Below are 13,528 nucleotides of genomic sequence, written 5' to 3' on the forward strand. Positions count from 1 at the left end.
ACTTTGAAATATAAATACAGTACTGTATACAGCAAACTTTTTTCCATAAATTATTTGTGTGAAATGTGTTATAAACCTATTACAGTAATTTATTTGGCAGATTGTGTTAGTTCGGTACGTAGGCTAACTTTGATGGACTTACAAACAAATTGGACTTAGGGATGTGCTCTCGGAAAAGAACTCTTTCGTATGTAGGGGACTTACTGTATTTGGTTGCTGTAGATTGTTGTAATTTGCATATAATTGCTCTTTACACTGTATTCACTTTTACAGTCGATCCCTGAAATCCGTGGGGGTTACATTCGTAGAGCACCCGCGAATTTTGAAAAACCGTAAATTTTGGGTGTGGTCAAAAAGATGCCTATAAATGCCTATTTTTAAACTTCTTCTGGCGCTTAGGTTCATTGCCAGGAGCCTTAGGCAGTGCAGGGCGTTTGGGCGATATCTTAGGGCTTTAAAAACAACAAAATGAAGAACACAAGAACACCCAGCGAAACACTCAAGATAACTACAAGCGGTAAACTGTTATGATGTGGGAATGCTGGGCTGCATCTCCCAGAGAGGAAAAATCCAGGAACGACGGAGGCCGAGAACTCTGAACAGTGACTTTGTGGGAGTGGACTGTAATTGTGTTTTAAAAGTTAGACTGAAACAGGTGCTCTTAAAGAGAAACATCGAGAATATTGAGAGAGTTCAATTCTGAATTGGATTTCCTATATGAGAAGGTCCTGCAGTAATGGAATTGTTGATCATGAAACTTGGCTTAGAGTGAAAAAAGTGAGAAATTGGTAGAAAATGCAATATGAATTGTTAATAATAATAATAAGTTACAAGAAGATCATTTCCAATTCCCTTTAACTCTTAGGGCATTCAACTTTAAATTAGTGTTCTAACCCAATAAAACTACACTGGTAGTATCCTGCTGATTCCTGTTTGATGTACCTATGATCACTTCTCTAAGTAAAGGATATCTGTGCCATATGCAACACATATGACATCAAAGAACTGTGTTAAAGGCTACCTGCTCTATACAGCTGAAGTGACAGTCATAGCCAGAGCCAGACTACGAATAAAAAACAGCCCTGGAAAAAATATTATACCAGCTCCATAGCATTATTACACCAGCCCAACATCATAACATCATTATTTTCTTGTTCATGAAAGGGAAAACCGTGCATTTTAAAGAACATTTGAAGAGTGTATTATATAGAGAGAAGACAGATATGAAAGCACATAATACTTTATATATATATATGAAAGCAAATTCCAGTTAAAAGTGGTCAATCATCAAGGGGAGCCCCAGGAACTCTGGGAACATGGGGGGGGGGGGGGGCTCTGTTGGCAGAAACCACCTTCTGCAGAAGGAATACACTAAGTTAAGGGGGGTGGGCTACTTAAAGGGGGTACCTTTATATCAGTGCCCCCTTACATTATTGTATTTACTCCCCCCTTACATCAGTGACCCCCCCCCCCTCGGACTGGCCTGGCAGTGCTGTCACTGACCTCCTGTCAGTTGCACCGTGCAGGGCTCCAGCTTGGTGGCTCTGGTTTTATCCTATAATCTCCTCTCCACAGTCCACACATGTCTGACTTCTCCCATGACCCCTATCCTGGTGGCAATTCCACTCTTGACTCCTCTCCAGACTCCCTCAGAGACTGCAGACATGATATAAGACAATAGATGGTCAGAGGTTGCGGACATGATACAAGAGATGGTTAGAGACTGAGGAAATAATACAAGAGATGGCTAGACACCGAGGACATCATACTAAAGATAAGAGCATGCAGACATGGTACAAGAGATGGTCAGAGACTGCAGACATGGTACAAGAGATGGTCAGAGACTGCAGACATGGTACAAGAGATGGTCAGAGACTGCAGACATAGTTCAAGAGATGGACAGAGACTGCAGACTTGATACAAGAGATGATCAGAGACTGTGGACATGATACAAGAGATCAACACAGCCTCATCAGTGCCCATCAAATGCAGCCTCATCAGTGCCCATCAAATGCAGCCTCATCAGTGCCCATCAAATGCAGTCTCATCAGTGCCCATCAAATGCAGGCTCACTGTGCCCATCAAATGCAGGCTCACTGTGCCCATCAAATGCAGTCTCACTGTGCCCATCATTGCAGCCTCACCATGCCCATCAAATGCAGTTTAATGGTGCCCATGAATGTAGCCTCACTGTGCCCATGAATGCAGCCTCACTGTGCCCATCAATGCAGCCTCATAGTGCCCATCAAATGCAGCCTCACTGTGTCCATCAAATGCAGCCTCACTGTGTCCATCAAATGCAGCTTCACTGTGCCTGTGAATTCAGCCTCACTGTGCCCATGAATTCGGCCTCACTGTGCCCGTGAATGCAGCCTCACTGTGTCCATCAAATGCAGCTTCACTGTGCCCATGAATTCGGCCTCACTGTGCCCGTGAATTCAGCCTCACTGTGCCCATCAATGCAGCCTCGCTGTGCCTCTGAATGCAGCCTCACTGTGTCCATAAATGCAGCCTCACTGCATCCATCAATGCAGCTTCATTGTGCCCATCAATGCAGCCTCATTGTGCTCATCAATCCAGCCTCACCGTCCATCAAAGGCAGCTTTACTATGCCCGTGAAGGCAGCCTAACTGTGCCCATCAATGCAGCCTCTCTGCCCATCAATGCTGCCTCAGCCCATCAATGCAGTCTCTACTGTGCCTGTGAATGCAGCCTCACTGTGCCTGTAAATGCAGCCCCAATGTGCCCATGAATTCAGTCTCACTGTGCCTATGAATGCAACCTCACTGAGCCCATGAATTCAGCCTTGTTGTGCCCATCAATGCTGCCTTGTTGTGCCCATCAATGCAGCCTCACTGTCCATCAAATGCAGCTTTACTGTGCCCGTGAATGCAGCCTAACTGTGCCCATCAATGCAGCCTCACTGTGCCCATCAATGCAGCCTCACTGCCCATGAATGCAGTCCCATGAACACAGACTCACCATTGTCTGGATTACACACACACAGCAGGCATCTCCCGCTGTGTGTGACGGAGCTGGGTCTGTGTTCAGTGGCACTGTAACAAGATCCCGCCCCCCTAGACCGGCTCGTGTGATAGGCAGAATACTGATTAAATCAGTGTTCCATCTACTTACTATCACACAAGCCGGTCTAGGGGGTGAGACCTTGTTACAGTGTCACCGAACACAGAATCAGCTCTGTCTCACACACCGCGGGAGATGCCCGCTGTGTGTGACACATAAGAGAGGAGGAGGAGAGATGGAGGGAGGGAAGTGCTGCAGCCACAGCTCAAAGTGGCCCCAGGGCAAGTGGTCTACCAATTTCCCAGAATACCCTTAGGCCAGTCAGGCCCTGGTCATTGCAAAACTCAAACTAATTTCAATACACACATAATGACCTACAACTTCAAAAAACAAAATCAGTTTCATGCATATCATTGCTACAAACCCCTATTTCTTTTTAGGAAAATAAAATCAATGCTTTCCCAGTATTTTTTGTTTTTATTGCAACCCCAACTTTGATCGATAAAAGATTATTTAAAGCTATGCACATATGCAAAGCTATAACTAGTTGTATGTTCATCACAAAATCCTTACACATGCTTTAAATACACATGGCATAAGTACCTGAACCTTTATTTATATTAGCCTCCTATATACAGTCAGGCTCTATTGCATTGTAGAATGCTGTCCGTGTTAATACCGTCTGTTTGCTGGCAGCAAAAGAGAGCAAAGTTCTACATTTATCAATGGAACATTTTATCTTATGTTGCAGAATGTACATCTGGATTATCGGTTGGCACTGCCAGCTGTCACCAAGAGGTCTCAGTTTTAAACATCAATCTGAATTCAGATCATTTTGACTCTGAGCTGTGCACTACATTACAGTGGATTGCTGCATCGGAACTAGGGATACCCACTGTGTACTTCAGGAACTCTCAGGAAAGTAGGATTCAAAAGGTATGTTGTTCAAACATTGGGTGTAGTTTTAAGTAAATGGGTATTTAAATGCCTTCCTTTTATACAAATACAGTTGCTGTTTTTTTTTTAACATTGCTTAAAGTAGACCTGTCATGAGAAAAATATAAGGGCTACAATTGTAGACCTGAAAGTAAGAGAACAGTTTGAAGTCCTTAACTGCATATCTGTTAAAGGTCAGTAATTTAAAGTGCCTAAGCAAGAGGGTCAGCAATGGTAGCCACCATGTTTTCTTATAACAAGTTCACTTTAAGAAGCCAGGAACAAATGAATGCTTGTGCAGAAACTATTGGTCTTTTTCTATTAACATGCCTGTTTCCATATAAGCAATAATTAATGCTCTTTGTGAAAAGGAGAATATAGTGAATGTAAACCTGAAAAAAATGAAAGGATAAAGGACTTTATTGGTTGCCACATATAACCCTGAAAAAATCAAGTGAGCACGCGACAAAATAAGAATTCAAAAGTTTATTAACAACAAAATTCTGTTAAAACATTCATAAAACAGTTCATATTTAATGTGATTGTAGCCGTATTAGTGCAATTGTGACAGAGAAGTAGTACTCATAAAACAGTTCAAAAACACTTTCCAATGGTGTAAAGTAAGTTCCCTAAAATGGTAAGAGCACACTCATCCTGTTAGATCCTAGCCCATATATAACAAATACATGGGAATGACAAATTGGGGCTTATACAGCTGGTAAAACAGCCCTTGAAGGGCAGTGCATAATGAGCAAAATCACTTAAAACAAATGGTGGGAACTCTGCCAAAGAAAGCCAGTAGGATCCATACAGCATTAAATGTGCTTAGTTGAAAAAAAACCTCATCAGTTGGTTCATTTGTGTGACTCCACGGCCCCCACGAAAAAACAACCACCAGTAAACCTGTAGGCCATTTTAAACCTATAACTGTACAACCCCTATTCCAAAAAACGTGGGACAGTGGGGTTCATTTGCTAAAGCTGTAAAGAGCAAAATCAGGCTCAGGCTGGGTCCACTCTTGTGCAATGCAAGGCATTACATGTGATTTGCACCGCATTGTTTTGCACATCACATGCGATGTCTGTACAATGCAAATTCAACCATACAAACTGCATGGCTGAAATCACAACACATTTGCACCAAAATGGTGCAGGACTCTCTTTTTGGTCCACACTGGAATCGGATCACATGGATGTTCACACCTATGCAAACCGATTCCTGCACCATTTCACACTGCGATACGATCTGGGGGTGTCATTAACTTTCTATTGACGCAGTGGTTCGCAGAGGGCAGTGTGTGCTGTCTGCAATTCAAGTGCGGAACCCACACAGGATTTACAGGGTTTACCGCATCGCACCAGTGTGAACCCAGCCTCACTTGTGCAAAGTAACCGATCACCTTCCAGGTTTTATTGCCAAAGCTTATTTGAACAAGCTGACATTAAAAGCTGATTCACTACAATCAGGGCCGCTGATAAGTCAGTACAAATGGACCTGTTGTACTGGGTCCGGGCAGCTTCACAGATTGTTCAGTGGAGGAAAAAAAAGTATTTCTAATTTACACCGCTGCTAAGCTGCTACTAGCTTAGGGGGTGTTGTATTAATATGATTTCCAGGGCCCCTCGCTGATGGTGGAAGAGGAGCAGTCGAGGGACTTTTTTTTTTTATTGTGGGCGCATGTCTATTTCGCACCTGACACCTGCTCTGCAGGTTTCCAGCTGCTCTGCTGATAGTTGAAGTCCCGGCTGCCTATTGCCTTCCCTGGCAGAGTGATCTTCCTCCTCTCAGCTCCACACTCAGCAGCTGAGAATGAGAGAGGCGGGTAGCAGTGGCGGCAGAAGGGAGAGGCAGCTGTCAGGGAGCAGAAGGACCTGGATTTATCGTCAATGGAGGAACACTGTATAAGCTGTGGGTTTAGTAAATTTTTTAAGCAAATTAATTAACTTTGTTTTGCCAACAGGTTTTTATGGGTTTTTTTTTTTTTTTTTTTTTTTACTGTACTGCAGCATTGTGGCATGGAGGAGGGGTATTAAGTAAATGATTAATTCTTTAAGAGACCCTGTCATTTAGCAAAACACTTGTGTGAGCCTACAAATCTGCATCTTCTGGCAGTTATACTAACTTTGCTACATGCTTTAATAAATTGCATATAAACAGTGTAAGTTTACAAAATAAGACATGGGCGCCTCTTGACATCACTAACCCCTTCCCGGCCATTTCACCCTTTTCCCTGAATCTTAAGGCAGGGGGCGGGACAGGGCCACTGATAAGCCAGTACAACCGGCCCTGTTGCTTGGCGTCATCAGCTCAGCAGGGGGGGCCCGGGCAGCATTACAGTCAGTTAATTGCAGATAAAAGGGCTTTATAAATTTCACCCCCACTCGGCCACTCCTACTAGCTTATGGGGTGGTGTATTACTACTATTTCCCTCTCTGATGATGTGATGATAGAGCAGCCAAGGGACTTTTTTTTCAGTTTTGGGTGCATGTTCGATCCACACCCACTCCGAATATTGCTGTCTGCTCTACTCAAGTCCCAGCTGCCTGCTGATGCGGCAGCCCATTGTCTCCCCTGGTGGAGTGATCTTCCTCCACTCTGCTCCACACTCAGTAGCTGAGATTGAGGGACTTATGTGAGGCTGGCAGGCGGCGACAGCTGAAGACAGCTAACAGGGAGCAAAAGGAGCGGGACTTCATCGTAGCTGCCTGAGTGAATATGGAGGTAAAACTGCACATTACTATGGTGATATAACACCCAGGCAGGAGTCAGCAGGTTCTCTGTCGCAGTGTGTCATATGACTGTTGGGTGCTGATTTTGTTAACTGATTGATCATAAGCTAACAAGGTCAGCACCCAACAGCCATGTCATGTGACACACTGTGACAGAGCCAGCCACAGTCATGATAGAGCACCTGCTGACTGCTGCCTGTATATTATAATGCTGATGATCTTGATCTGTGCTGTGTGTTATCATAAGGCTTCTTTCACGTGGGGTGGAATCAACTTATTCAGCAGGGAATCTGTATGCTTATCCCCCCCCCACTGAGCGGCGTGGGCAGATGACAGGTCTGTACCAACTCAGCTTATGCAAAGTGGACATGGTCACAGTCCGCGCTGCTCCAAGGGTGGCTGATGTACACAAACGGCTGTCCATTTACACACAATTGCCCTCCAATCCGATCCGTTATATGGAGGGGAACGGATTATTTCCTTTCTTGTTTAGCGGATTAGATTGGAGGTAGCTGGGTGTAAATGGACACAAGTCCTTTTACGTCCATCGCTCTATAAAAGTGAATCAGAGGGTCAGATCAGGTCCACCTATAGATATTAGAGAGGTCTGTTCTCATCTGAAAACAATATTAATTTTGGATAATCAAATTGATAACAAGCTGGAGAAAGATACATTTTACTTGAAGACAAACCTGCACTTTGTTTAAAGGCGGGAGCTGGGGCGGAGCCAGGGGTGGGGTCGAGGGTGGGGGCTAAAGGGGGCTCCGTCAGGTAGGCTGTAGGGGCCCCATGATTTCTATCAGTGGCCCTGGCTCCCATGCACAGCTGCACCAAATTATGATTACTCCTGTTTTAGTAAACCTAACCCACTGTGTAAATCCATATTATATTCACAATAGAACATAGAAAACATATCAATTGTTTAAACTGAGAAAATGGCAAAGTGACTGGTACTAAAAAGGAATTTCTGGAAGAACTTTTTGCAGATAACTAGGTTCATTGACAACAGGTCAGTAACATGATTAGGTATAAAAAAAAAAAGCCTCTTAAAGAGTCAAAGTGTCAGAAGTGAAGATAGACGGAGGTTCACTAATCTGTAAAAAGCTAAGAATTATGAATTGTCAAACAATTTCAGAATGTTCCTCAATGTGATAAAATTGCAAAGACTTTAAATATATTATCATCTAAAATGATAATGCAACATTGATTGCCCATGATCTTCAGGCCCTTAGACAGCACTGCATTAAAAACGTGATTATGTGATGGACATCACTGCATGGGCTCAGGAATACTTCCAAAAATCACTCTCTGTAAACACAGTTTGCCATGCCATCCAAAAATGCAAGATAAAGCTCCATCATGAAAATAAGAAGCCATATCTGAATATGATCCAGAAATGCTTCTCTGGTCCAAAGCTCATATAAAATGGTCTGTTGCAAAGTAGAAAACTGTTCTGTGGTCAGGCAATAAAAATGTGACATTCATTTTGGGAACCACGGAGGCCGCGTTCTTTGGACTAAAGAGAAGAGGAACCTTCCAGCTTGCTATTAGCACTCAGTTCAAAGGCCTGCATCTCTGATGGTATGGGGGGCAATAGTGCGTAAGGAATGGGCATCTGGAAAGGCACCATCAATGCTGAAAGATACAGTATATCCAGGTCTTAGAGCAGGACAATGTGTTTTTCAGGGAAGGCCTTGCATATTTCAGCAGGACAATGCTAAACCACATACTGCAGCTATGACAACTTGATGTGGATATCAGCATCAGTGATGTTACCAAACTGTGGGGTACTGTAAGATCAGGAATGGCAGTCTGGCACCTCTGACATCTGTCATTAGGGAGGATGTATCTAGGTGACAGAGAACTGTATTCTATGGGTTCTTCAGCCTTCTATTAATAAAAGTGCCCTGCACCCTTTGAATATTTTTCCTTTGGATCCCGGCCTTGTATTATATCCATTATTTATATCAATTAAATATTACTGCTCCAGTTTATCCTGGAGAACATTAGTTACATTCACAAATGTGTACTGATGTTTTATATACCATGCCTATTTTTAGTTCCTAGTCTTCCCTTGGTGCTTTCATTTTGCAAGTAATTTTGCATATACTGAGAAGCCTGCCATACTAGTAGCTAATATACACTATATTGCCAAAAGTAATTGGACACCTGCCTTTACACGCACATGAACTTTAATGGCATCTCAGTCTTAATCCGTAGTGTTCAGTATTGAGTTGGCCCACCCTTTGCAGCTATAACAGCTTCAACTCTTCTGGGAAGGCTGTCCACAAGGTTTGGGAGTATGTCAATGGCAATGTTTGACCATTCTTCCAGAAGCACATTTGTGAGGTCAGGCACTGATGTTGGATGAGAAGGCCTGGCTCGCAGTTTCCGCTCTAATTCATCCCAAAGGTTTTCTATCAGGTTGAAGTCAGGACTCTGTGCAGGTCAGCCAAGTTCCTCCACTCCAAACTCACTCATCCATGTCTTTATGGACCTTGCTTGGTGCACTGGTGCGCAGTCACGTTGGAACAGGAAGGGGCCATCTTCAAACTGTTCCCACAAAGTTGGAAGCATGAAATTGTCCAAAGTGTCTTGGTATGCTGATGCCTTAAGAGTTCCCTTCACTGGAACTAAGGGGCCAAGCCCAACTTCTGAAAAACAACCACACCTCAACACAATAGAACACCTTTTGAGATGAATTAGAGCGAAGACTGCGAGCCAGGCCTTCTCGTTTAACATCAGTGCCTGACCTCACAAATGCGCTTCTGGAAGAATGGTCAAACATTCCCATAGACACACTCCTAAACCTTGTGGACAGCCTTCCCAGAAGAGTTGAACTGTTATATCTGCAAAGCGTGGGCCAAATCAGTATTGAACCCTACGGACTAAGACTGGGATGCCCTTAAAGTTGATGTGTGTGTAAAGGCAGGTGTTCCAATACATTTGGAAATATAGTGTATTTTAAAGTTTTACTACTAGACTAGTTTTAAAGAGAGAGCTAAAATGTACAATAACTTGTAGAACCCAATTATTTTTGTAGCTTTCAGCAGTTCAGTGTAATTAACTACTGACGATGTTTCTAGTTGCTTTGCGTTAATGATCTTTGCACATTACTTTTTTTCCTTTTACTAATTCAGCCTTGTTGGAAACTCTTTGAATGCAAGAAATCTGGTACAGGATGTTTAACATAATGGAAAAATCTTCTTCTTCTTCTTTCAGTTTCTGCAAGTCACACGATTGGTTCAGTCAAAGTCTTGGAAAGTCGGGGATATTTTCAGTGCCCTCATCCTTCACTGCAAGATACAGGAACAGGGCAGTAAAGGGGTACCCAGTTTCTTTGACTGGCTCCTGGAACTGGGATAATACAATGAAAGACCCCTGCAGGGACAGTCATGGAGTTCACTGCGGTCAGTCTGGACTCCCAATCTTCAGTACAACGCAAACAGACTTTTTTTTTTATCATGACTGGGAAAGGATTGACAGATTGTATATTTAGAATGTATTAGATACCGTTTTTTAGGCATGTGGGCCTTGCTTAATATTTTTCTAGCATATTTAAATATATGTATATATTGTAAGGAAAGTGTTTGAAATTGCAGAGTTTAGTTGAACTGCGTGTTTATTTTTAAGGTCTGTACAAAGTGACCAGGATATGAGGTATCTGAACTGGCACACACTGTGATGGTCCAGCAGTAAAAAATAGCATTTTCATAACATGAAATGAAAGGAAATATAATGAGAAGACATATATACAGCACGTCACCCATTGTAAAGAACTAATAAAAACATTTAACTTATCAAAGGCCTAATGAAAAACTCCATACAAAACACAAACCCTTCATGAACATACAGAGTGAATTACCCCATTTTTGTTTTTGGAAGTACAATTTTGAAGGAAAAGGAAGCTTTCATAATTTGAGCCTGCAGAAAGAAATGAAGCCTGTTCCTGTGAGTTCTGGACAATATACTAGGCATGACACCGTTCTGTCCAGCGGTGAACCCTTCCCCATTACACATGAGAAACTTACCCTCAGATGCTGGAGATGATTTGCAATTTTAACTAGAGTAAGTACTGCTGCAACTCTGTATCGTATAAAAAGATCATTTCCTGTCCTGGTACTAGACAAATTTTTGCACACATTCAGTCATATGCCCACGCACCACTTTGTACTCCGCTCTCCACCTTTTCTCCACTCTTCTCAGTGCTTAACTGTCTTCCTTTGTAACCACCCCTCTCTTCTTCGCTCTCATTCACAGTGATGCACTCCCTCCCATTGTCAAATCTTCTCCTCTTCCTCTTCTTTCACCCATCTCAAATCTTCTCCTCTTCCTCTTTCACCCATCTCAAATCTTCTCCTTACTCTTCTTTCACCCTTCTCAAATCTTCTCATCTTCCTCTTCTTTCACCCATCTCAAATCTTCTCCTCTTAGCCCTTGTACACACGGTCGGAGAATCCGTCAGAATGTGTCCTATCGGACTGTGTTGTCGGATAATCCGACTGTGTGTGGTATGCATCGGACTGATTCCGTCGGAATATCCGTCGGACCCAATTTTCCAACTTGTTGGAAATATTTTCCGACAAACTGGTCCGATCGGACATACTCCGATCATGTGTAGAGAATTCTGATCGGACAAAGTGCCACGCATGTTTAGATCAAATTCCTACACCAAAGCTATTGGCTACTAGCCTGAACGTAGTCCCGTCGTAACGAAATAACGTCATCACGTTCTGAACGATCGGATTTTCCGACAACTTGGTCCGACCGTGTGTATGCAACAGTTTCGGACACAATCCGTCTGACAAAATCCAACGGATTTGGTTATCAGAATGTCCGACCGTGTGTACAAGGGCTTACTCATCTTTCACCTATCTCAAATCTTCTCTTCCTCTTCTTTCACCCATCTCAAATCTTCTCCTCTTACTCTTCTTTCGCCCATCTCAAATCTTCTCCTCTTAATTGTCTTTCACCCATCTCTGATCTTCTCCTCTTACTCTTTTTTCACCCATCTCAAATCTTTTCCTCTTACTTTTCTTTCACCCATCTGTCTACTATAGGTCAGCTACTGCCCATACTATAGCATGAGACTGCTGTCCTCCTGCATAATTCAGGCCTATGTCCTGCACATTACTCATCCCTTCCTTCTCCAAATATTTCCCCCTGTTAATCACACATGTTGCTGCTGTGTTACCTTCCTGAACATGGAATCGTGAAAGATTCCCCATTAACTTTTATCTCCACCACTGCCTTCCACTCCTTGCCCCACCTTTAACTCAGGGGTGCTGCTAGACCCAGTACCCAAGATGCAGATCTTCTGCTAAAAAACTAATTTTATAATAGAGAGTAGATATTGCTATCTGCTCGTTGTTTGCTGTGCACACCATGAATCGCTCATTCATAAAAAATCAGGCCCCTCATTCATAAAAAAAACAGGCCACGACATGTAGCTGATGAAACCCCACAGAGTTCAAAATGACAGTCATGGGACTTTCGCAGGTCAGGTGACTGGGCTTTCCTCAGGGCTTTTTTCTTTTCTTTTCGACACTCATTCATTTTTAATATGATCCACCAATTTCACAGTCATAAAGCCTATAGCCCATTGTAAAGCACATTGTTTTTTTTTTTGTTTTTTTTTTTTGTTTTGTTTTATATGGCTATAATGCTGCTTTTTAAATGCACCTTTAAGTGTCACTGGTCTCCTTTGCAGTAATGTTTGCCATCATCCCATGTATGATCCTATAGCCAATTATTATTCATCCTTTGCGGAGCTCTAATTATGGAATTCTCAGGCCTCTTGCAAATTTCTTCACCCTCACCAGTTCTTTAGAATTATGTTGGATAAATTATTTTATAGTTAGTGAGTTAGAGAAACTGATATTTTTAAAGAATTGCTGGGTTGCCACGTATATCTTTATTTCCCAGTGTTGCACTTAATAGCTTAACGTGAATGTAAAGTCTCATTTTTTTTCTAAAAAATAAACAAACCTTTTATACTTACCTGATCTGTGCAGTGGATTTGCACAGAGCAGCCCCAATTCTCCTCTTCTCAGGCCCTTCTTTGGCTCTACTGGCCCCTCCCTCCTGTTGAGTGCCTCCACAGCAAGCAGCTTGCAATGGGGGCACCCAAGCCGAGCTGCAGCTACATGTATCCATTCAGACACGGAGCTGCTGGTCAGAGATGGGGCTCCAGTAAGTATTAGGGGGGCTGCTGCCCACAAATTTTTTTTATCGTAATGTATAGAATGCATTAAGGTAAAAAACCTGATGACTTTAATTATAATTGATTAATAATGAGATATTAAATTCTGTGCACAATACACTTTTGGAACATAATATAGTGTATCTACTTTTGAATGTATTTTTCCTTGTTTTAAGCAAAGTGGTTGTAAATTGTTTTTTAATCTCATTTCAAAACAAATTACAAAACACATTACAAGTCTGCTCCAGTGAGAATTTTTTAAATGATTGAAAATCATTTCCTAATATTTTGCAGACAGTTACATTTTCAGGACAAGCTTTTCTTCTGGGGTCTAGCCCCCCTTCTTCTCAGTCCAAACAGTACTTTAATCATGGAAACACTTTACATTTTAAAATACGTTCATTTGAATGAGGCTGGTTTACATATGTGCATTGCATTCGCACTTCGCATTGCCCAAAAAACATGTGCCTTTTCTGGGCATTGCGGTGCGAATTGCAAGCACATGATTGTGATGTAAACTTGACCTGATACTGATGCAATCCTGACCTGATACTCACCAAAAACTGATGTGAACCGGTGAACAACTACTTTAGCTGTGAAAACAGACCTTCAGTTCGCAACACTCATGTGTGAACCC

The 13,528-nt window shown here is 42.5% G+C and overlaps 1 protein-coding gene across 4 annotated transcripts in view; it reads left to right on the plus strand.

Annotated features, from left to right (window-relative positions):
• Positions 1 to 12,689, plus strand: part of SPHKAP (SPHK1 interactor, AKAP domain containing) — a 354,145-nt gene extending 341,456 nt beyond the window's left edge. For all 4 annotated transcript variants that reach the window (XM_077488505.1, XM_077488504.1, XM_077488507.1 and 1 more), the window contains 2 exons: positions 3,776 to 3,960; positions 9,912 to 12,689. In XM_077488505.1, the coding sequence (XP_077344631.1) occupies positions 3,776 to 3,960; positions 9,912 to 10,055 (329 nt within the window). In that variant the 3' untranslated portion in view covers positions 10,056 to 12,689. The remainder of the gene's footprint in view (positions 1 to 3,775; positions 3,961 to 9,911) is intronic.
• Positions 12,690 to 13,528: the final 839 nt, after the last annotated feature.

The sequence above is a fragment of the Lithobates pipiens genome, unplaced genomic scaffold (genome assembly GCF_037356315.1).
Source record: "Lithobates pipiens isolate NorthernLeopardFrog02 unplaced genomic scaffold, aLitPip1_a1.2 Scaffold_18, whole genome shotgun sequence".
Classification (NCBI taxonomy): domain Eukaryota; kingdom Metazoa; phylum Chordata; class Amphibia; order Anura; family Ranidae; genus Lithobates; species Lithobates pipiens.